Below are 23,870 nucleotides of genomic sequence, written 5' to 3'. Positions count from 1 at the left end.
GAATTGGATGGGACCTCTCAATGATGAGACAAGTTACAATTTATAGAAGTAAATAAAAGAACAACGAAACTGAAAAGTCTTTGAAAATTCTTTGAACAGATCTTTGAAAATGTATTATCATAAACTTTAAGGATAAATATAAACTCACTGCTTGGGGTAACATCATTTAATCAATCTTCAATTAAAAGCTCATGAGACCGGTCAGGATTATACGGCTACCTAAAGAGTAAAAAATGGAAACTGCAAATTAAAAATTGAGCGAAGAAAGAGTCGAAGCCATTAGGAACTGAAGTTTTCAAAAAAACAATTCTATTTTCAATTGATTTTTTAACAGCAGTAGGATTTTTCCTTTTCAACAATATGACATCAAAAAATCAACAAATATAAAAAAATACATTAAAACCACGTAGCATAAACGACATTAAATTCAATAGCTTTCAACGGAAGGCAAAATTAACGCTAAATTATGCCTCCAAGAGACGGCAAGTATATTTGTCATTCATAAGACGACAAATCATCAGTAACACATTACAACAAGTTATTGACTATGAAAACAACAACAAATACAGGCAAAATAAAAAAACTCAGTAGAAAAGTGCGAAGCAATTGTGGATGTCATTCAAACCATGAGCTTTTCTCTGAAAACTTTATCTATGATACATTGAACGTCCACTCTCAGCAAATTGGAACTATCAAAATTAAAATAAGGTAATAAAATTTCTAAAATGAACCAAATTACGAAAAAAGACATCCAAAAATTATGAAAACTCGTGCTTCGAAGTCATAAAACCAATCATCAGAAGAAACAACCGTAATTGGATAAAGTTTCTCTTAAGGAGAAAGGGAATATAACCTGTCTTCACTGAGACTGACTTACAGATCACGAAAGAACAGTTTAATATTGATTAATGTTCAAAAAAGTTTTTCAAAAAATATTTTCAAAGTCTTAGCCAACATTAAATTCAATAGCTTTCAATAGAACTCAAGAAATACGCTCAATTATGCATTGCTGGCAAGACACGGATGTTCCTCATGCATAGGTAATCAACAAGACATCACAACAAGTCTTATGACTATGAAAACAACAACAAATACAGGCCAAAACAATTAAATCCGTAGAAAAGTGCGAAAAGAAAGTGGCACAGCCATTTAAACCATAAGTTTCTCTCCAAAAAATTCATTAATGATCCATTTAACGTCTTTTACAAGCCAACGGCAGCTATCACTATTAGGATAACGCAATAAGATTTCAAAAGGAACCAAAAATACGAAAAAATACAAAAATTTGAAATTTTTTTGAAATCATGTGGCATTGAAGTCAAATAACAAATAGTTAGCATATAAACCCGCTAAACACATTAAAATTGGTTGCATTAAGAAGGAAGTTGGTTCTGTTAGAATTGAGACTGACTTAAAATTCGCGAAATTAGCTAAAGATTGCAAAGAAAAAATATTTTAAAGGTTGTAACAGCCATTATATTCAGTAGCTTTAAACGGAAGTCAATAAATACGCCTAGTTACGCCTCGATGGAAAAAAAGGTGTTTGTCATGTATAGGTAATCAACAAGACATCACAACAAGTCTTATGACGATGAAAACAACAACAATGACAGGCAAAACCAAAAATTAAGTAGAAAAGTGCGAGAAGAAAGTATTGAGACTTTTAAATCACAAAATTTTCTCTGAAAACTTTATATATGATCCATTGCACGTCTTCTCTACGCCAATGGGAGCCATCAATATAAAGATAACGTGCTAAGATTTCAAAAAAACCAATAATACGAAAATATCCAACAATTGAGAATTTTTTTCTTAAACCTTGTGGCATTGAAGTCATATAACCAATAGTTAGAATATAAAACCACTAACCAGATTAATTTTCGTTGCAGTAGGAAGTAAGGGGGTCCTGTCATTACCGAGACTGACTTACAGTTCACGAAAATAGGTAGATGATTAACTAAGGTTAAAAAAAATTTCGGAAATTTATTTTCAAAGACTTAACAGCCATTAGATGTCCACTCAAAGCACTAGATAGGTTCACTTAATACTCATTACGAAACCTATTGCACTTTTGGTCAACGAGTCAACGAATGCCATAGGACTCCGAATACTAAGTAAAACTTCAAAAAGAAAATCAAAATTTCATTTAAAATTACGACAACTGAGAGTCGAATCCAAAAAAACATGAGCGATTCATTGAAAACAAAAATTTTCTTCATTGGGCTTCATTTGACTGTAAATGAGGTTTGTCATTAACGGAACCTCGATATGAAAAGTGACTAGTCTCTAGTTGACATGAAAAAAAACTATGAAAAATTTTCTAAGAAGCTCAAAAAAATTCCGAATTTTCTTGATATAAACTTCCCTATTAGACCAGATCTATTCTTTTTATCGCCTTTCGTCTACTTTGAACACAAAATTGATTTGTTTTGTGGCGTGAAATGTAATTTTGAATAACTATTTTTGTAGGAAAAATCTTATTTTTAAGAAAAATTACACTAAAAGTGAACAAAATCGTGCAAATATCCCGTGTTCAGACAAAATTTCAATCGTCTTTAACACCTCGAAAACAAACGGAATTCAAAAAAATACTTTTTAATTTTGAATTTCACGCTGGATGAGCTTTAATGATACCACTCATATTTCTCTACGATGAATATATCGATCGGCCAAAATTGTCTGAACAAAAAAAAAACATTTGAGTATATAGTTCCTCCCCCAAGTGAGGTCGGAACAAAAATAACGACAGTGATATTGGTTTTTACTTATAAAGATAAAAAGATTAATGCTAAATTGTCTGTGACTTCGTCGCATTTGCAACCTGTTTTATGGATAATAATTCTTCTGAAGTTACGCAAAATCATAAGACCATTTTGAACAATTGTCAGGGGTCATCATTTTTAGCTTGCTATTTCATTATCATCTTTAAAAAGCAAGTTCCGTGTTAGACAAAATGTATTATTGCAGAACTCGTTGCAATAATTTGTTAAATTATAAATGCATCTCATTCGAGCCTAAGAAAAAGGTTGCGCGTTAAACCTTACTTGAAAACAAAGATCTCACTTTTTCTTAGTGACTAGTGCCAAATCGAAAAACTGCTAAAATTCGTGTTACTAAAATAATGATACCCATTCCATTACCTCAAGGAACTATGCAGGATCTTATTACTAAACCCTGGAGGAGGTTACTGGGACCCTGGTGCAGGGAAAGAATAAATTTTTTTTAAAAACCTGCTAAAATTATTGATTTTAAAAAACCATTTCATTGGCACAAGAAACTATGCAGTAACATTCATGCAAACCCTATATGCGGTTCCCTGGCCAGTGAGGAAAAAACACTAAATTTTAAGAATATTTCAAATAAAAAATTGCAACTCTTTAAAAAAATCGCTAAAATTCGTAATATTAAAATCTTGAAACACATTCCCCACAACCACTAAAAACTATGCAGTAACCTTTTAATCATAACCTAGAGGCTGATCGAGCGTAGAGAAACCTGAAAATTGACACAAAATTTTCAAAAATTTGAAAATTGCAAGTTTTATTAAAAAAATGCTAAAAATTGTGATATTAAATTGTTAAAAACCATTTTATGGCCGAATTTTTCCGTGACGTATTGTAAGACCCTAGATGAGGTTTCTTGGCCCCCGGGGCTGGAAAAACTTAAATAATTACAGTAAATGTCAAAAAATTTGAAAATTGCAAGAATTCGTAATAATGAAAAGTTGAACACCATGACGAAATTTTTCCGTAAAGTATTGTCAAGCCCTAGATGAGGTTTCTTGGCCCCTGGTTCTGGAAAAACTGAAATAATGACATTAAATGTCAGAAAATTTGAGAATTGCAACTTTTATCAAAACATTGCTAAAAATTGTGATGTTGAAAATTTGAACACCATTCAATTACCACTAGAAACTATGAAATAATCTATTATTAAACCCAAGAGGAGATTTCTGGACATCAGACGCTGAAAAACTTAAAAAAAATACAAAATTTTTCAAAACTCGAAAAAAAAATGTATAAAATAGTGTAAATTTGCGTGTCCATGTTTGGAGTACCAAAACATATAGCTCTTAAAATGGCCATAAAAAGTAATAATGTCTTCCAAAATACCTTTATCAACTTTTTCACTTCAATTTTAGACTGGTCCAACAAAAAATTCGGAAAATGACGAAAAAAACAGGAAAAATTGCAACCTTGGGGACCTTTTAACCTTAAACTATGGCCTTCCCGGCAGCTTCATCACACTAAGCACTTGAAGGACTACTAAACTCGTCTAACTCTACTGAAACTTGATGCTCGCTGAGCTTTACCTGTCTATCCCGTTTTGAAAGCTCAAAATCATGAAAAAAGTGTGAAAACATCTTACAAAAACTAAAAAAAAAAACATAGCAGGACAAGTCCTGACGTACAATTCCAAGAAATTTCATTGACTAAACAGAAAATTGGGAAAACCAATTAGAAAAAAATCCGATCCAAAAAATCGAAAAAACAGTAAAAATCAAAGTGAAATTGCCGCATGTGAACAAAAAACCACCAGCGAGAAAGCTAATTTTTTGTTCAAACACCGTTTTCTCACTCTACTTTAAATTTAGAGCGAAAAAATTTCACGCCGCAAAACCATTCGCTTTTTCGCTCCACTTCCTGTTTCGGCGTGACCAAAATCACTACTCCAATTTGACTTCAAAAATCATGAAAATGTGTGAACAGATCTTTAAAAAAGACAGCGCCCCAATACAATTCAAATTCTTTGAATTGTAAAAATTCTTTGAATTGTAAAAAGACAGAGCACCAATACAGTCCAATTCTTGGATTGTAAAAAACGAAGATGTCCCCAATAATAGCCGCTATCGCTTCGCGACTATTAATAAGATATTGGAGGATCTAAAATCCAAAAAATCTTATCCAACCATAGACAGTCGCTAATATTTTTGCAATAATCGCAGCTCGTGATCGTACCAAGTGTTCTTGCAAAATTCCGCATTCTTAGTAAGAAAACTTATTAGTGAAAGCCCGCATTGATGCAGTCTCTAGATATTCGACTTACAAGTTCCTGCAAGATAAATAAACATTCCTTGTAGTAACCTCTGATTAAGATTTACGAAACACACCTGGAGATTGCCTTGAACAATTGCGACTGCTAAGTACATGCAGAAGTAGCTGAGCATGAGGAATACGTATGGCTTGTGAGTCATCACTCTCTTAGTTGCTGTCCACACTGGAGTCCCACTTGATGCAAGTCGGATGTCTTTGCGCTCTCTGGTTCCGAAGAATGTCACCACCCCAGACACAAGGACCACTCCTGAACAACCAACAAAATGAACATTTCACCACACTTACACCTTATGACATGAGTCCCAACTCATTGTTTATACATTCAATTTCATGCTTGCTGGATATTTGATGCTCGAAATACGCAGTCAAACCATACACGTGCATCCCTTCAGTTCCTTCCGACTATCCACTTAAATTCGTCTTAGAGATCGAAACCGCGCGTTACCCCATAAGCATTTGACCCTCACTATTTACAAACATTGATGTAAATCATGTGACCGTTTTGATGTTCGCATATTTTAGGAGTTTTTAAGTCAGAAGGTAACTAAGACAGAGCAACACTACTCAGATGGCAACTTTTAGAACGTAATTAAGATACGCTAAACATATCTTAAGATAAAGGGAAATAAGACTGTTCAAGCGCGTTACCAAGGGTATCTATTAGATGATAGAAATCTACTCTATAGTATGGTTGGATGGAATCGACCCTATTCGAGCACCTCACCTACGATAACGAGTGCTGATATGATGTATCGTAACGCTAATTCGTCCTTTGAATCCGCGCAGCTCTCACTGTCCAGAGATCCCCCAGTGATGCCCCCCATTATGCCCACAGCCAGTACCCCAAACATGATCTCGGCCGTCATCCGGAATGCAGTGATGACGTCACGCTCCCTTCGGTTGTTCGTCTGGTACATAATCAGGGCTGAGTATGGCACACTGTAAACTGTGAAGGCCACCTAAAACAAAGTAACATTCCCTCATCCATTCTGTTTTGCCGATATCCCCTGTCCATTACCTAATAACCTGCTGTGCATAATAAACAGGTGCGCCAGGTCACAAATGGCACCAGGCTCACAAATTTCTCAGAAGGCCACTACGCGTTCAATAACTGCTAGGGGTCAAAGCAGGTGCAACTACAGTAAAAACGGACCAGTACTGGATTCGAACCCGCATCTCTTACTTGCAATCCTAGTGTGCTACCCATTTATAACAACTGGTCTTAAGCTCTCGAACTTGGGCAGCTATTATAACCCTTTCTCATGTTCTTTCTTATTCCTCAGGGCCTCTGTTCTCAAGCCAAGTATGAGTTGAACAAGTAGAGCGTCTCGTCAAGCTATGTCAAGCTTATCTTAGGGATAATTTACATTAAGTTGTTCTCTCTCAACCTTCTAGCAATAACTTTAACAATGCTATGTTTCCCCATATCACAATGTTTCTCAAGAAAAAATCTTGATTAAATTTGGATTAAGTTAAGTTAAACATAACCGACTAACGTCGGGCGAATTGCTCTCAAACGACCGGCGAGCGGTTGGCTTTTCAGTAGATAGCCACGGTTTAGTGAGGCTAGTTTTAGCTTAATTGAAGGGGCGTGAGGTGAGGGTAATAGATGATAACATCTTGCCATATAAAAGCATAAGTCCGTCATCAACAAAAGAGTTAAGGAAAGAGAGAGAGAGAGATAGAGTGTGCGAGAGATGAGTGAACGAGAAAGAAGTAACGAAAATCGAACCTACAGAGGAGAAAAATTCCAGATTTCGCAGTGAAAACAATGTTCAAAACCATTTTTTGTCTTTGGAGTACTGTCAGGTAACCCATCTGCAAAACTTAAAAAGTTTCGTTGGTCAGTAATGATCGTTAAACTCAGAAAAGAACAAAAACATTCAAAAATTTTCAAAACAGCAAATTTAAAAAATCTTGCTAAAATTTGTAAAATTAATATCTTCAGAACCATTTGATTGTCTCGAGAGACTATCCAGAATCCCTATTTCAAGCGTTACATAGTTTCTCTGGTTCAAAAAGATCCATAGACTTAGAACACGATAAAAACTTTCCAAAAAAATTGAAAATTAAATTCTAACAAAAAATTACTAAAATTCGGGTCACAATAATATTGATAACCGTTCCATCAACTCAAAAAATTGTGAAGCAGCTTATAATCAAACTTAGGAGGAGGTCCCTGGGGCCCTGGTACCGGAAAAATTCAAGATATTCAAAACCTTGAAAAATTTGTACATATTTTTTTTTAAATGCTTGAATTCGTGATATTAAAATCTTGAAAAACATTGAATTACTTCTAGAAACTATGCAGTAAATTATTATTAAAATCTAGAGGAGGTTCCTTGGCTTTTGAGGCAGGAGGAACCTAAAAAATGAGAAGCATTTTAGAAAAAACTTGAAAAAAATGCAAGTTTTATTTTAAAAAATTGCAAACATTTGTGATGTTAAAATCCTGAAAAAAATTTCATTACATCCTGGGTCTGGAGAAACCTAAAAAAAAATGACACAACTTCAAAAAAACTTGAAAAATATGCAAATGTTTAAAAAATGCTTAAATTCGCGATACAAAAATCTTGAAAAACAATTCATTACATCAAGAAACTATGAAGTGACCTATTATCAAACCCTAGAGGAGGTTCCTTGGCTTCTGAGGCTGGAGGAACCTAAAAAACGAAAATCATTTTCAAAAAACTTCAAAATGCAAATTTTATCAAAAAATTGCAAACATTTGTAATGTTAAAATCCTGAAAAACATTCCATTACATCCTGGGTCTCGAAAAACCTGAATATTGACGAATGTCAAAAAGTTTTTAAAAAATGCTAAAATTCGTGATGTTCAAATGTCGAAAGCCATTCCATTACCAATTGAAACTGTGTAGTAATCTATTAGAAGAGGTTCATTGACAACTAGGGCTGAAAAAAACTCGAAATCTCAAAAAAACTCAATCTCAAAAAACATTTTCAAAAAAATTGAAAAAACTGAAAATTGTATAAATTTGAATACCAAAATTTCTGTTTGGAGTATCAAAACATATAGCTGTTAAATTGGTCATAAAAAGTACTTTAGTCCTGCAAAGGACGTTTTCTCAACTTTAACCAGCCTCAATTTTAGACTGGTGCAACAAAAAATTCGAAAAATGGCGGAAAAAGCACGATAAATTGCAACATTTTGGGCTCAAAAAATGACCTTTTAACATTCAATTATGGCCTTCCCGGTAGCTTCAACACACTAAGTAATTGAAGAACTATTAAACGCGGCTAAGGGCCTATAATGAAACTTAATGCCCGCTGGGCGCTACCTGTTTATCCCGTTCTTAAGGATGAAAAGTCAAATGGTTCAGACGAAAAATCGGTCAAGCGAAAAATCACATAAAAAAAGACCAATAGGACTAATATAATTGCTACAAACTTCATTTGAGAGCAATTAATTATTTTTAAGTTACTTATAGATCAAGTTAATTATCATTTTGGTTTGTTCAATTGCAAAATTTTTTTTTCAGAACCGCAAGCATATTTCGATTCTCGATTGTGTGAAATACTTGAATATGTCAGTTCTAATTTTAATTTTAGTTAATTTCGCGCCGCTCTTCACATAGTGACTTAAGAACAGTCAATGCATGACACAAAAATCCTTTTGAGAACTAAAAAGTCGTGCGAAAGCATTAGACCGAATGATGGAAAATCAAATTGGAAACAACATAGCTAAAAATAGAGTAAAACTAGAGAAAGCAATTTTATCTCTCCAAAATTATTACGATTAGGGATGAACCAATCAGATTCTAGATTTTTTATAGTTCCATCTATGGCATTGGCGACATAATCTGAAACACATTTCGATTGTTGGGCTTTTAATTTATTAACTAGTTTCCCAAAATGCATGCATGCATGTACAGTACCAGCCTGAAGTGCAAATAAAAAATGAACTGAATTAACCAGAATTCCGCCTAGTTATGGTCTGATGGTTACCACTCTCTTCGTATAATCTGAAAGCTTTAAATGTTCAAGAAAGCTATTATGCTCATAATTCGACTCAAGGTAGCTAGCTGCATTCAATTTATCAAAGACATATTGGGTTCTCAAGCCTGCACGAAGTTATGCTGTACCATAAATCATTATAGCAAGACAACAGAGCGCTCAGCGAAATTCACAGTAACCTAAATTTTTCTTATCGATTTCAATTATTTACATTCATATATTTTGTATCCATCAATAAAATAATGTGAAATATTAGTCAGCTTTGAGAGAAAATTTCCCCGTGAAATATAATAACGTAATACAAAATCATGCTTTCTTGAATTTAGAAAATTCAATTACGTTCATGCATAGACTGGTGCAAAAACTTATACTTTTGCACACAAAAATCAGGAACTCGAATAGGAACTGCAGTTCACTCACAATACAAAGCTAACAGTGAGAAACATATAATAGCTGCTTATACTGCCAGATAGCAGAAAAATTCATTTCTGTATTCAATTATACATATTAAGCTAAATTTTGAACTTCTGACAGCACGGAGGAGGCTACGCGCGGGACTAAACATTTTTTTTCAAAAAAATCACGGACGAGTCAATTCAGAAGAAAAAGTACCCAAAAAGATCACATCAAATTTTCCTAAGGTGCTGTATGCTGCTATCAGTTTCCGAACTACTCAAAAACTATACAAACTGAAACAAATCAAAATATCGGATGTTTTTCCCGTACAAAATGTAAGAAAACACGAAATCAAGACGAAATCTAGGGCAATGTACGTTGTGACATTATGGAGTAAAATACTATAAATTGCAGCTGGATGGATATACGGAACTGAGCTATTCCCGATTCGAAATCTCGAAAATTCGAACTAAATGACTTCAAAAGGGACTATCAGATCACTTTCTCATGATCGCATCAGAAAAGGCGGGCTTAAAAAATTACAAAATACGGAAAAAATCCAGACACATTTTAACAAGGCAAGCAGGGTTATTATATGGGTGTTCGGAAGTTTATGCCAGACTAGCTTTTTTGTTGCGTCCATTTCGTAGATCGACATGTTCGCCCCATGAAAAACAAAAAAGTATTCACCAAAAACTCTAAAAACTGAAGTAAAGCGTTTATGAAAATTTTTAGCGAAGAAAAATTAAGGCTTGAAATTTAAAAAAATTTTATGTTTATTTTTATGTATATTTTCTATCTTTTGAGCAACTCTACGCGTCATCTACTTAATATAAACAATAAATAAATAAAATATCTGATCGCTATCTTAGCATTGCTAGAAAGAAATTCTACCAATTTGAAGCAGCCAATTATGGGCTGAATCATAATATACAAAACTCCGCAAAAACATTTTGTCATCAAATATCTCATTGAGGAAACAAGGTGCCTATCATCGACGAATAATAAATCTACGGTTGAAAATGATTCCAAAGACCTGAAGGCACGCTCAATTTCCATGAAAAAAATCTACGAACATTTTCAAATTTTAGTTATTAAATGGGAAAATGTGCCTAAACCAGATTTTACAAAAAATCCAAAAAAAATTCAAAGAACGAAAACTAACATTTTTCTAAACAAAAATTAAAATCAATGATATCAATCAGTTCAACTGTTAAAATTTTGATTATGAAAGGAATTTTGGAACCAGGCAGCTGACAAACAATCACGAAAAAATGATGCGTTGATCGGGCAACCAGGATAATCCCGAACGCTAATCCCGAACAGGATTAGCGTATATCTTGAAACCAGAATAATCCCTAACAATTGCAAAAAACAGTTGGTCAAGACACAGAGATAATCCCAGATGATACGCCACAACGCAGACAAACATGACACCGATGCGTTTAAACGCTTTTATGACCAGCAAAATTGAAAAACATTTACCAAAAGACCAACATGAAAGGCATGGAACAGCGGAGGATGACAGAAGTTCACTCGGTAGGCGTCCATAACAAAAACGAAACCACAAAGGAACAGTTTTTATAAAAGATCGCTTCTATCCCGGGTAAAAACAATCGTTTACAGTTACTTCAATGTCGTCAGATACATGGCACCTTCGATTACCAGTAGCTCAAAGAAAATGATGATACGGAATTTCAACCACAAGGAAGCTGTAAATTGCGGGGCAACAAAAGTGAAAACAATTTAAATAAATGATGCAAAAATTACAACAATTCAATAATAAGTAGACTCACATTCGAATACTTACAGCAACAAAAAACAATAACACGAAGACAGCATCACTGCACTCATTACTTAGTATATAGTATATACAAATCTTCGAAAAAACATTTTTTTTCATCCAAATATCATATTAAGGAAACAAAGCGCCAATTATCAAGAAAAAAGTTATTTTGGCTTAAAATGATTCTAAATGACGACCTGAGGCTAGGCTCATTCTTCATGAAAAAGAATTAAGCACATTTTCCATTTTTTTTTGTTTAATAGCGAGGAAAAAATGCCTCAAACGGGCTTTTAACTCAATTTCCTGAGTTCAAAAAGAAACAACCTTTATAACGTAAATTCAAAAATCTAAAACATTTTACTAAAGAAACAGTTCAAGTTAATTGTATCAATCATGGTATCAACCGGCAGAAAACAAGCATGAAATGAATGAAACAGCGAACGAAATGAAATCCACTCCTTTGGAGCGATTAACGAAACGAGACAGGAACAGCTATAAAACACTTTGAAAAAGACCGCTTCTATCCCCGGTAAATACATCAACGTTTACAGTTATCTCAATAGAGTCAGATACCTGGCACCTTCGAGTTCCCAAAAAATGAAGCGGAATTAAAACCACTGCAAAATATGAACTGCAAGCAACAAAAGACATAACAATTTGACTAAATGATGCAAAAATTACGACAAGGCAGTAGTAAGTTGACTTACATTCGAATACGTCATCAACAAAAGAAAAATCGCAAAAAGTATCACTGCACTCATTACTTTGTATATAGTATATACAAAACTCCGGAAAAATATTTTTTCATGAACCCCTAGAAGCCAAACAAGACAAGGTCAAGTAAAAACACGTTTTTAACAAAATGGCTCATCTTTGTCATAGGCGGCAATATTTGCCATTATACCGATTACATTGCAAAGATTAGACGTGCGCTGTCCTGATTCACCAAGTTTTTTTGACGATTTGAGCAAAATCAAACTAATACATAAATTCGAGTCTTTTTAAGTCGAACGTGGGAAAACTTTTGCTTAAGTAAATTTGACTGTTAAAACTGCTGAATGTTAGAAAGGTACTGACCTGTAGAATGATGTAGATGATAGTATAGTAGACTACTCTGATCCATTGATCAACTTCCGTCATTGTCAACCAGAGAGCGAAGTAGGATCCTACTAAGAACGGCAGAGCAGCCATCATCCAACGTCTAAGAGTCGGACCTACAGACGTTTCAGAAATCAGATCATTTTAAATTCGATTTAAATTTTAAAAGAAACCATCAGAGCAAATTTTTGGCTAGTACTTAACTAAGGCGCTTGAAGTGAGAATTTCAAATCAACCTGTCAGAACTGCACAAAATAGATTATCCTTTGAGACAATATTCCCTGCAATGCTCTAAGTTTAAGTTCCTAAAATAGAAAATTTGATCGCTTACGTTTTTGTTGAGTCTTGTTCACCAAAACGCCAACAATAGGATCTGATATTGCATCAAAAGCTCTGGCCACAAACAGAACAACGCTCACATTTCTTGCAGTTAACATGGCCGTCTCCAGCAAAAACAAATTGATAAAAACTGTCGAAGTAACTATCGGGAAAACCAAAGGAGCTGCACCCACTGCCAACGCTAGTTTCCTCTGTATAGGTAGCCGGTCTTTTGGATCTGAAGGTTCCGGTTGTTCTCGAACTCTTTGAGTTTGAGTCTGATTCGCTGCCTGGACTGACTTAGGGGAATTAGGAGTGTCCGTTGGCTGGATATCATTAGAGCGAGAACCTGGGTTACCGTTTGTGATTCGATAATTAGGGTTGACATCGTCTGGATTTGCGATACCTCGCCGATTTGGCAGGGTCCCATTGTGGTGGTACCCATTATTTGTGGGTACTCGAACGTCTGTGTTGTACCTGCCGTACCCATTTCGTGGAACCCTGTCATCCTGATCATCAACGATTATGTCTCTGGGGTCTGTCAAATACCCACTGTTGTAATAATTTGGAGGGAATTGACTATTAGGCGGCACCACCATCCTCTGGGGAACCGGTGGCGGGGATGCAGGCGCTTCCTCTGGATCATAAGGAGGCGGTGCACTGGACCAAGAGTTCATATCTGGTCTGTCTAGGCCTGCTCCTCCCCCTGCTCCCTCTGGGTAAACTGACGGTGAAAATCGTGAAGCATAATCGGCTGGAATGCTGTACTGAGTTTGAGATCTGAATGGCGGGGGTAAAGGCGGTCGGTCGGGGGCGCTCGAGTTGTCCTCGAAGTCAGAAACGTGGTTTGAATCAGCTGAAACAATTGAGAGCTTAAGAAAAAGACGCCAAACGTTCCCAAGACATTCAACTCTGTTACAAATTACTTTTTCACAAACATAGAAATTAATAATATAGAACCGAGCGGTTAAAGTTTACATGCCTTCAGAATATTCAAAATTACTTAATAAAATTACTTATTAAATTATAAAAACTATCCATTATTCTATTAATGAACCTCTGGTTACTGATTGATAGCACCCATTAAGCTGTTCGTTCCTATGTATGAAAATACGAACCCAATGAACCTAATTGCCAGTCTAATGGTATATTTTCATGCTGACATTGCAAAAAACTATTTAAAGTTCTTTCGAAAATAACTTTTTCCATTCGCTCCCACGTTAAAGAGTAATTTATTCCACTTTTATATGCTCTGCAAAACCAAGATCTTTTACTCTGCATAGTATGCCCTTGCATTCTTAATATCATTTGTTCTGCTTCAATTGTAGGCGGTTTGCACATTTTTCAAAACTTTCTTGATGTACATCACTGCCTCAAGTCTGTGCGAAGTTTTATCAGACTAGACTTTGAAATAATTAATTCAACTGGTGAGGGATGTGATTTGATAAGAATAACTGCAATGACCATATTTACGAGACATATAACACAATACTACGATCCAGTTAATCGGTCGATTTATAAGTTGTATATTCTTTGCCGACAAAATTTGTAAGAACACTCCACTGAATGACAGACGAGACAGAACTAATGATTTGAAAACGTACAACCTTTTTTCTAGGGGTATATGATTTTTTACCAATTATAGTGATCAAATAGCAGCCGCCATTTTTCGCAGAACAACATTTATTCAGATGTAGTTCAAATGATCGTTTTCGGTCATTCCTAAATAACTACCACTTTCTGATAACTTCAAAGACAGCCATCTAAAATCAATGTAAGATACATAAAAGTTCAAAATTACTGTACGTAGACGAAGGATGCCACATGTCTTTATTTTAATATGATATACTGTTACGTTTCTATTGATTACAAAAATCTCAGTTCATACCATTCAATGCAAAAAAACTTTTACCTTTAATACCAAAAGATTATGTAAACGAAACTCTCAGTGACACAGACCACTCGATGTAAACCGATTCATTCAAAATCCCCTTTCTTAACTTAAAGATTCCCGAAAAAGTCATTTCTAAGACTTTTGTACTCTACGACCAAAGTAGCGCATAATTTGCCTCCAGGTGGAGAACAAAGTTGTACTATTCTCATGGGGAAAAGTCGGAAAAATTGATTTGAGAACTTCTCATGCTTCAAACAATGATGGTTTAAATAAATGAGTGATTTCAAGATGGCGAACTTATTTAGCCAGCATGGGGTTTCAAACCTGAGCAAGCAAAGGAACAGATCAGGATTGAAAACAAAATATTTCAACATTTTTTTTCGCAGTTGTACAGACTAAAGAAACATGAAAGCTTTGACAGTAGATGATTCTGGGATTTAACTGTGCCCAATATGTGTACAAAAGTTCAGTTTTATTACAATTATTTTACATTACGTAATTCATCAATTTTCCCACATTACATTTTCTTAAGTACCTGAAAATCAAGAAGCCGAAGGCCTCTGTCAACAATAACATGAGAAAGTAACGGCAACAGTTTATTAGAGGTATAGCTGTTACAAAACCGAAGTGCCTTTTGAATTGATCAAGTGTGCAAATTGACAAAACTAACAAGGAAAATAAAACAATAGTCGACAAATATAATATTCGAACCGCGAAACCACATGGAATAGTGTCTGATTTTGAAGCGCATTTTTGATATCCATTTCCGCGCACTTTATATGAACCAACTGTAAAATTGAAAGATTTATAATTGCTCGAAGTCCTATCAAAATGATAATAGTACTTATGGAGAAAAATTCAGACAATATTGGTAAATTTTTACTGTAATCAGTACTAATTTGAGCATGACGTGAAATCTGTTCAAGTTGATATCTAAAATCTCCTGAATTTGCAATGCAAATTTGTACTTAGATTGATAGAAGTACGATTTAGTTGAACAGTTTTCAAGTGTAACTCAACTTACTGTTGTTTACAGAAAACTTGAACACTACTCTGGAATTTCTCCGTTAGTACTCTTGCTATTTTTTTCTAAAAGTTGAGATAATAAAAAGTCTATACATTTTCACTCGATTCTTATAAATTTAGGAGATACGGGCATCAGAATGGTAGTTAAACGCTTCTAATCTGTTCAACTTGATTATATAACTCATGAATTTATATTGCAAACAATTATTTAGATTGGAGAATGGTCAAGTTGAATGGATTTCACGCAAAATCAAAACCTATTGTTTCTTTCAAAAAAGCTTCTTACCCATTTTTGAGCTTAATGAAAACTCACTGCACCGCCGACTGCTATTATAATCAAAGTTGAAGGGCTAAGAGGGCGCGAGTCTGCTATCAACCTAGCTTCGGCCTACCGTGCTAACTGTAACTACAACACACACAGACTCTTCTCCTGCAATTTTGCTGGGCATATATAGAAGCTGTGGTTGATATCAAGCAATTGACTCGGAAAGAAAGCCTAACGCAAACCTTATTTACATGATTGACCAAAACAACTATTGCAACATCGGATTGTTTTTAGAACTACATGTCAACATAGATTACGTGTTTTTGTTCATTATAATACAACCAATGCATTACCTATAGCCTCGCCAAATCTTCACAGCCAACTTACCCATTTTCGTCAAAATATTGTCAACAGTCAAAACGATACCACCATAACAATAAACTTAAACAGCAAATACGATAACTGGTAAAGGAACTGATTTTTCTTCAAATGGAACAATTTGAAGCAACAAAATAAAATATCAGTCGATTGCTGTTCCCTGGAGAGCGTTCAAAATGGGTACTTTGGGCTCAGATGTTATTGTTTTCGTGTATCCTCTATAGAAGATTTAAAATTGTGAAGACATTTGAGAATAAATCTTGAGTAATTGCATAAAAGCAAAAAAAAAGAGCAAAATGCGCATAAACGCGGCAAAATTTGGAGAGAAGAACAAGAAAGGGGATAAAAATAAGGAAATGGTTTGTTTCTCAAAGTGTACAAAAATAGAGTGCAAATATGTCTGTTCACACAGTTTGTTCACTTTCCGTTGAAGAAGAATGAAGTTCAACACTTTGTTTGTTTTCTCTCTTTCATGCTATTTAGCTCGGCTTCCCCAGTACCAAATAATGGTTAAGTGTATACTTCAGTCTCAATAGCAGCAATCCCAACGATAACAACAGCCACTATGGAAAAATAATTGAAACTATTTCACATTGTGTGAAATGTCAAAAAAGAAAGAAAGGTAACTGATAATCAGCACTGGGCAAAAATAGTAATAAAAATGTAAGCTCGAGTAGAAAAATAAAAAATTAGTAACTCCGCAAGAGATTTGGAGAACAGGTTTTTTGTAGTAACAATTATAGCTTTACTAATTAAAAATTACCAATGAAATTGGTTTTACTTGAAGCTAACAACAATGCACCAATCGCATCAAAAAAGTATCGATAACGTGAAATAAATTTGTTTAACCTATTAAACCATTCTTCCTTTCCTTCAAGTAAAAATTTGGTAAAAAAGAATGTAAACTAAGAGCAATTTGTCACTTTGTTCACGCCGAAAGTGTAATAATTAGCATGAAATATAACCACATACCTAATTTGTTTAACCTCTTTAAAAACGCTCATTTTCGTCAGACGCCAACACACTTTTTACAACATAAAACATCGATATCATACCAATAATAACAAGCAAAATATTGGGTAATTTAAACTAGTGCTCTTATATGTAAAGAGACGGTAAGAAATAAACAGCGCACAAAAAGGAGATTATTTATTCCCGATATAACACGAACTGAAATTTTTTGTTTTGTTAAAGACTAAAATGCAATGACGCTGTTGTTAACAATTTTTATCTATAAAACGTCTCAAGCAAACACGAAACATAATGCGGAATACAAGCGCATATTGAATATTTTCCTACAATTTGTGGCGTTTTTCTGAATGGCAGTGAAACGTTAAAAAATAATTCAACGTACGTAACGGGGAAACCCAAAAAGCAGCGCACGTTTTTGTTCACCAATTTTCCTATATCGGTACAGAAAACGTTCCGTTTTTGCTGCTTTTCTTGATCTCCGCGCTATAAAGAACAGAGGGGGGGGGGGGGTAATTTTCTGTTCAGCTTGGGAATTTTCCTAGCGAGTTTATGTGAAGGGGGAAAGCGGTGGTTTTTGTTTGAAGCTTTCTCAAGCATCAATATTATATGAGTTCAATCGCTCAATTTTTACACACCGTGTAATGGTAAAGAATAAACCTCAAAAACTTAGTGCTTAAAATTGGCTCACCATAAAAATTTCAAATTGACACGGTCTCAACTATTCGAATACAGTGCATGGAAAATAATCTACGAGTGCATAGAAATAATTTTACCTGAGCTCAAGAGACGTTGAAAAATTTAATGAAGGCATCGCTTTTGATTAAAAGAAAAGCAATGCAGAATTTTATGCTTGGCTTAGCACCATTCAACAGAATGTCTTGAAGGCTTTCCGACTTTATTAAATACCTTTCTGCTTACCCGAACTGGTAAAGAGAAGTTGATATAACTATTATGACATTCAGGCAGGCGCACCACAATAACAAGGCGGTTTATAACTTGTAATAACTGAGTACTACACCATTGATTGGTTATATGCACAAGGGTTAACTAAGGTAAACCCATAGCGAACAAGAAAGCGGTATAACTGCTGGTTATAAACTGGTTAGTTATCTGGATATAAGTAATACAGCAGGGGTACAGAGCTGCAAATTGAACACAAAATAGAGTAAGCAACGAATGTTTTCTTACGAGTAAACAATCGGGTGCTCCTTTCGGGTTAATAATTCCTTAGATTTAATCAAAACCAAAACGAAGTACAAAACAAGACACGCGTCTAACAAGGAATACGGTATCCGTACTCTCGAAATAGAAGATATTCCCAAAATCTTGGGATAAAAATAGTAGCATAAAGGCCTAAATGTCACACGCTGGAAAATATAATTGACAAAACATAGTCTTCAAATTTCAATAACAAAAATCTAATAAAAACTTCATTTCCTCTTTAATTTTGCAGTCTGTAAAATTGGATATTTTATTGGCAATGTACACTCAGTGTGAGTTTAATGCAGATTTTTTTTACATAAAATATAAGCAGTGAGCAGAAGAACAATTAAAAATACCCACATTTTAACTTTTGCAATAATTTCAAATTGATCAAAAAAGCAAAAACATTTTCATGCTTCTTCAACGATTCTATAGCGTGTCCCATAAAGTTGAAATAAGCAAACGTTTCAAAAGCCACTGGACGGATTTCAAGGTTCAAAGTTCAATTTTGAAACATGAAGAAAAAATTGACGATTGAAAGCTTGATGAAAAAAAAACGTTGACATTCAAATGACCACATTGATGCTCAGTTGCCTGTTTTTGGCGTTTTCGAACGTTCGTTTATTTCAATTTTATGGGACAGACTATATATAGTCTGTCCCATAAAGTTGAAATAAGCGAACGTTCGAAAAACGCCAAAAACGTGCAATTGAGCATCAATGTGGTCATTTGAATGTCAACGTTTTTTCCATTCAGCCTTCATTCATCACTTTTTTCTACATGTTTTTAAATTTGAACTTTGACCTTTGAACTCTAACCTGTGGCTTTTGAAACGTTCGCTTATTTCAACTTTATGGGACGCGCTATATATAGTCAGTCCCATAAAGTTGCAACGCTATCGAATGTTGAAAGGTCAAAGTTCAAATTTAAAACATGCAGATATCTAGCAAAACACTGCCCATTTGCATGCCCCGAGCATTTCGAACGTTCGCTTGCGTTGCAACTTTATGGGACTTACTACTATAACGCGTCCAATAAAGTTGCGACGAAAGAGTACGTTTCAAAAGGTCAGAGTTCAATTTGAAAACATGCAAATACTGGCATAGATGATCATATGCATGCTCAGATTTTTTCGAACGCTCGCTTGCGTTTCAACTTTATGAAACTCGCTATGACATATTTTGGGGTAGGTGCAGTAAGGCACCAAGTACGTCATTTGCACCTGCGGGAGGTTGAAATGTGAAGCAAAATGAAAATAACTCAATTTAACTTTTTTTGTATTCATATCCCTATATAATACCTTCCAACAAAAGGCGAAAAGTAATTCACTCTTAATTCATAAATTGAAGCCAGAAGGCAGTGCCGTCTATTGCACAGAGGTCAGAAGAACGTATCAGCTAAAGCTCAATTGCGTTTGAAGGGTAATAAATTTGTGAAAACAGAAGCAGTTAAAATCAACAACAGCCTTTGAAGCAGACAGAATTTGGACTAACAGACTAATGAGCTTACTAAAGGTTTAGAATAACTAAAATAGGGTTGGTTTGCATTTGATGCCAAGTAGACCGTTGTGAGCACTAGCGCATGCTATTACAGTCGACAAGGAACTTAACTTGAGCCATTAATGAGAAAAAGAAAAGCCTTTAAGCAATGATTGTCTGAGAAAATCCACATTATTGGTGGCTCATGAAAACAATGATAAGCCACAACAATCAACGAAAAAAAATCCCGATCGACAAGACTCATTTTTCGTTCACAACCATTTTTCAAAAAGCTTAAAAAACATTAAAACTAATTTATAAATTTACGAGCTAAAACCCCCATGACCATCTGGAATTCTGACCTATTGTAATCAGAAACTTGGATCTATTGGATCAACTTAAATAACCAGACATATATTTATCAAGAACACAACAAGGACGCTTGTAAGGTGCGTTCGCATATAAGGTTCCGTTCCCGATCATCCACATTGTTTGACTTCATTGTCTTTCAAATGAGGACGCAAAATAAAACTCAAAAAATTACATTTTTTTCAAAGATTATTGGTGTAAAAAATAAAAAAATGCCTTCAACTCAAACCATGAAGTATTTAATACCGTTTTAGAGGGCCGATCAGATATGCCATTAAAAAGAGCACGACACAAGGCAAACAAAAATATCAAAAAACAAACAAACATTAATTACGAACAAAACTCAATGTTTATTCAAACAATTAGTAAAGCCAAAAAGTAAAACCAAAAAATCTAAATTAAACAAATCAACGTATACGTCGCAAAAACAAATATCGAATTTTTCCTTAATAAGACTGCACAGCAGGTAAAAAGCAAAAGAAAAAAAAAGATAAAAAAAATGCCGAAAGATATTTTTATACATTTGAAATAATTGATTTCAAAAACACGAAAACCATTAGCTATCAACCAGAATGACTAAATAGTTTCATTTATAACTTTAAAGGAAGTCACTTTGACTTTTGATTATACAGAATATTTCTTAACAATAAAAGAACTACAAATACTGTCAATCAAAACAAACAAAATTCCTAAAAAATCATTGTCCAAGCCGTTGAAATCTTAAGCTATTACCTAATCAAAAGTTACATATGCATAAATGGGTCTGCGCTCAACGCAATAAGGACTTGTCATCATTGTGCTATTGTGAAAAGACACCAAAAATTGAACTCAAATATGGGCAACTATTCCAAAATCACATTTTTTTTAAAGCTATTAGACTCAAAGTCAGAGAAACATTAGTTTAAGCATAAAACCGCTACTTAGACAAAATTTTGTTGTTCATCAGTAAAGATGTGATCTGTCATTAAATAAACTGAGCTGTAAGTGGAAAGAAACAAGATTAAAAATGGCCAGGTTCAAACCAGGTTCAAGGCCAGTTTCAAAGCCATTGATATCTTTTAAAACAAATATATTCAAAGTCCAGAAAATCATTAGCTAGGAACTGAAATTCTCGCACATGTTCATTGATACCTCCATTGAGACCAGGAAGCGATTGAAACCTTTAGTTGTCCAGATTATATTATGAAACTACAAAAAGTATGACAAACATAGGCAAACATTTAAAATAAATTAAATTTTGCAAGAGCACGGCGTCGAAGCTGCCAAAACCATAATATAATCACTAAGAACATTAGTTATGTTCAATTACGCCTCTTTCACTCTTTCAACGCCTCTATTGTTATCTGACAATAACATTAAAATAATATGGTAACAAAACCAAAAAGAACCTCAAAAATGGGAAGATGTCCAAAACTAAAAAAAAAATAAAATAAACTGTAGGCCATGAAACAAGTTCTTAAAACAAAAATAAGAAGTGATAACAAGCTTTTAGTTTAATAGAAAGAATACACGACCACTCAGCTGTGATTAAGCTACAAATGCACAGAAAAAAAATGCATCAAAAAGCAAGGCCTATTAGGGCAAAATAAAAAACGTCGCACCAACTTTAAAATCCACTTCTTATAAACAAATATTTTTAAAGAAAATCCCATAAGCTTTACATTGAAAACACTAAATATATTAAACTATTGAACTTTAAATATATTAAACTATTGAACTTTATTGACACCATTTAAACTTTTCATTAAGGAGATTAAGTCAAATAACTACAAAAAGCAGCCAATAAAGAGCTCAAAATTTCAAAATCAAATTAAGGCAAACAACATTGAAGCCAAACGCTCAGGTAACTAAGATAAAAGCAAAACATTTTTTTTTAAAATGCGCCGTAAGCAATTCAATTATAGAAGCTAATAATACAAAAACTAGCATTAAAATTTCTGCTCCCCCTGTAAAAGTTAATATTTCCAATTGTTAGCGGAACATATAATTTGACAAAAATGTGATTAAATCAAAAATAAATTACGAATTTGGCAAAATTATAGTAAAATAGTTAAATTAGAAAAACGGCAAATTATTAACTCCAGGACACTCTGATAATAAACAGAAGAAAGGCTGAACATACGTGAACTGTTAAAGGTTTCGTAAACATTTTTTAGGTTTTAACTTCAAAAATTTAAACAAAAGCTATAGAAGCGTAATTGATGCTTTTTTTCAAATGCTGCAGTTACAAAAATTAGCTAAAATTACAGCCAAACTTTGGATGAAGCCGATCAGCGACCCTCCTCTGTTTTAAAGTTAAAACCAACAACACTGTTGTTCATAATTTTATCACATTTTTAAACAAAATTGACAAAAATTGAGCGAAAGCAGAAAAATGTGAACAGAAATAAGTTAAATCAGTCACTTACTAACAAAAGTTTAGACCTCAATAAAGCCGTTGAAAAATCTAAATTCGAAAAAATCTTTTGAATTCTATAATCTACACTGGACGGGCTTTCTGATGATACCGCTCAAAACTCTCTGCGATGAATATATCGATAGGCCAAAATTGACTTCACAAAAAAGCCAATCGAGCATATAGTTCCTCCCCGCCAAGGTGGGTCGGAACAAATATTTTCAGGGAACTTTACAAAACCATTTTTTGGGTTTGACACCGTGGAGATTTCAACATACCAAATAAATTGAATATCAATAACATTCGGACACGTCTGGGTTTCAAATGCAAAAAAAATAACAATCTATTTAAACCGAGAAAAATTGAAAGGGCCGAAAAATAACCAAACTATAGCTCAGTTTAACGCAAAGTCGCAACACACGAAAAGTACGAACCACTACGACAATTTTCGTTCCGATGAGCAAACTGATTCAATAATTTTCAGAACAGGAGGAGAACGACATGCTACATTAGCCTTGATCTAAAATTCGAGTTAAAACAAGGCGGCTCGTTAATGTGCGTTCGCACATGATGTTCCGACCCGAGCTCATCTACATTTTTGACTAAAATGTCAACCAAATCAAGAGATAACAAAAATAGATGTTTGAGTTTAAAACAATCGTTACACATTCTATCTACTAATTGAATTACTAATGCCATGCTTCATTACAGCACCAACGTGACCTGACATTGAAGAGACTAGAAAAAAAATAGCACCAACAAAATTTTGGCGGCAAAAAATGAATATCTAAATTTAAAAGCACCTGGTAACAACGTCAAAATGCAGTCAGATAAAACCTTAACTACACAAGTTTACCTTTTACTAACTATACAGCAGATGAAAAGTTTTCTTAACGAGACTAGGTAACAAGCCGACAAAAAGAACGAACAGTGAGGCGAAACTTAAAAATTAATCAACATTTTTTGCACCAAGAAAATTCAAAAATCTTAAAAAACATTGGTTTTTAATAAAAAAATCCTTGATAAATTACTAAAAAGTCATTACAAAACCAAAAGCACCCGTCTGTGGTCAGACTATGCCATAGAAACAAACTAAAGAGAAACTCAAAAAATTACAAACGATTTGCGAAAACACAAACCTTTGCTACCATTAAAATCAATAGCTATCATCTGAATATGTATTTTTAATTCAGTTGTTATTTCTGCTATTTCAGTTGAAGGATTTATACTGAAAGATTAAATAAGTTTACTTGGGCCACATTT

General features: G+C 34.2%; 1 protein-coding gene across 8 annotated transcripts in view; it reads right to left on the bottom strand.

Annotated features, from left to right (window-relative positions):
- The window catches only part of LOC142345720 (sodium-dependent lysophosphatidylcholine symporter 1-like), a 55,773-nt gene that overhangs the window by 2,152 nt on the left and 29,751 nt on the right, over positions 1–23,870 (bottom strand). Inside the window, exons 1-6 of one of the 8 annotated variants that reach the window (XM_075397998.1) lie at positions 18,069–18,799; positions 16,200–17,360; positions 12,641–13,483; positions 12,289–12,425; positions 5,779–6,013; positions 5,111–5,301 (exon numbers count right to left, since the gene is read on the bottom strand). In XM_075397998.1, the coding sequence (XP_075254113.1) occupies positions 5,111–5,301; positions 5,779–6,013; positions 12,289–12,425; positions 12,641–13,483; positions 16,200–16,203 (1,410 nt within the window). In that variant the 5' untranslated portion in view covers positions 16,204–17,360; positions 18,069–18,799. Of the gene's footprint in view, positions 1–5,110; positions 5,302–5,778; positions 6,014–12,288; positions 12,426–12,640; positions 13,484–16,199; positions 17,506–17,935; positions 18,047–18,068; positions 18,801–23,870 lie in introns of those variants that run through there. The other 7 variants (XM_075397995.1, XM_075397997.1, XM_075397999.1 and 4 more) reach the window with 7 other exon arrangements.

Source organism: Convolutriloba macropyga, chromosome 9 (assembly GCF_964194025.1).
Source record: "Convolutriloba macropyga chromosome 9, txConMacr16.3, whole genome shotgun sequence".
NCBI lineage: Eukaryota > Metazoa > Xenacoelomorpha > Acoela > Convolutidae > Convolutriloba > Convolutriloba macropyga.
This window is presented reverse-complemented; position numbering and strand designations above follow the sequence as displayed.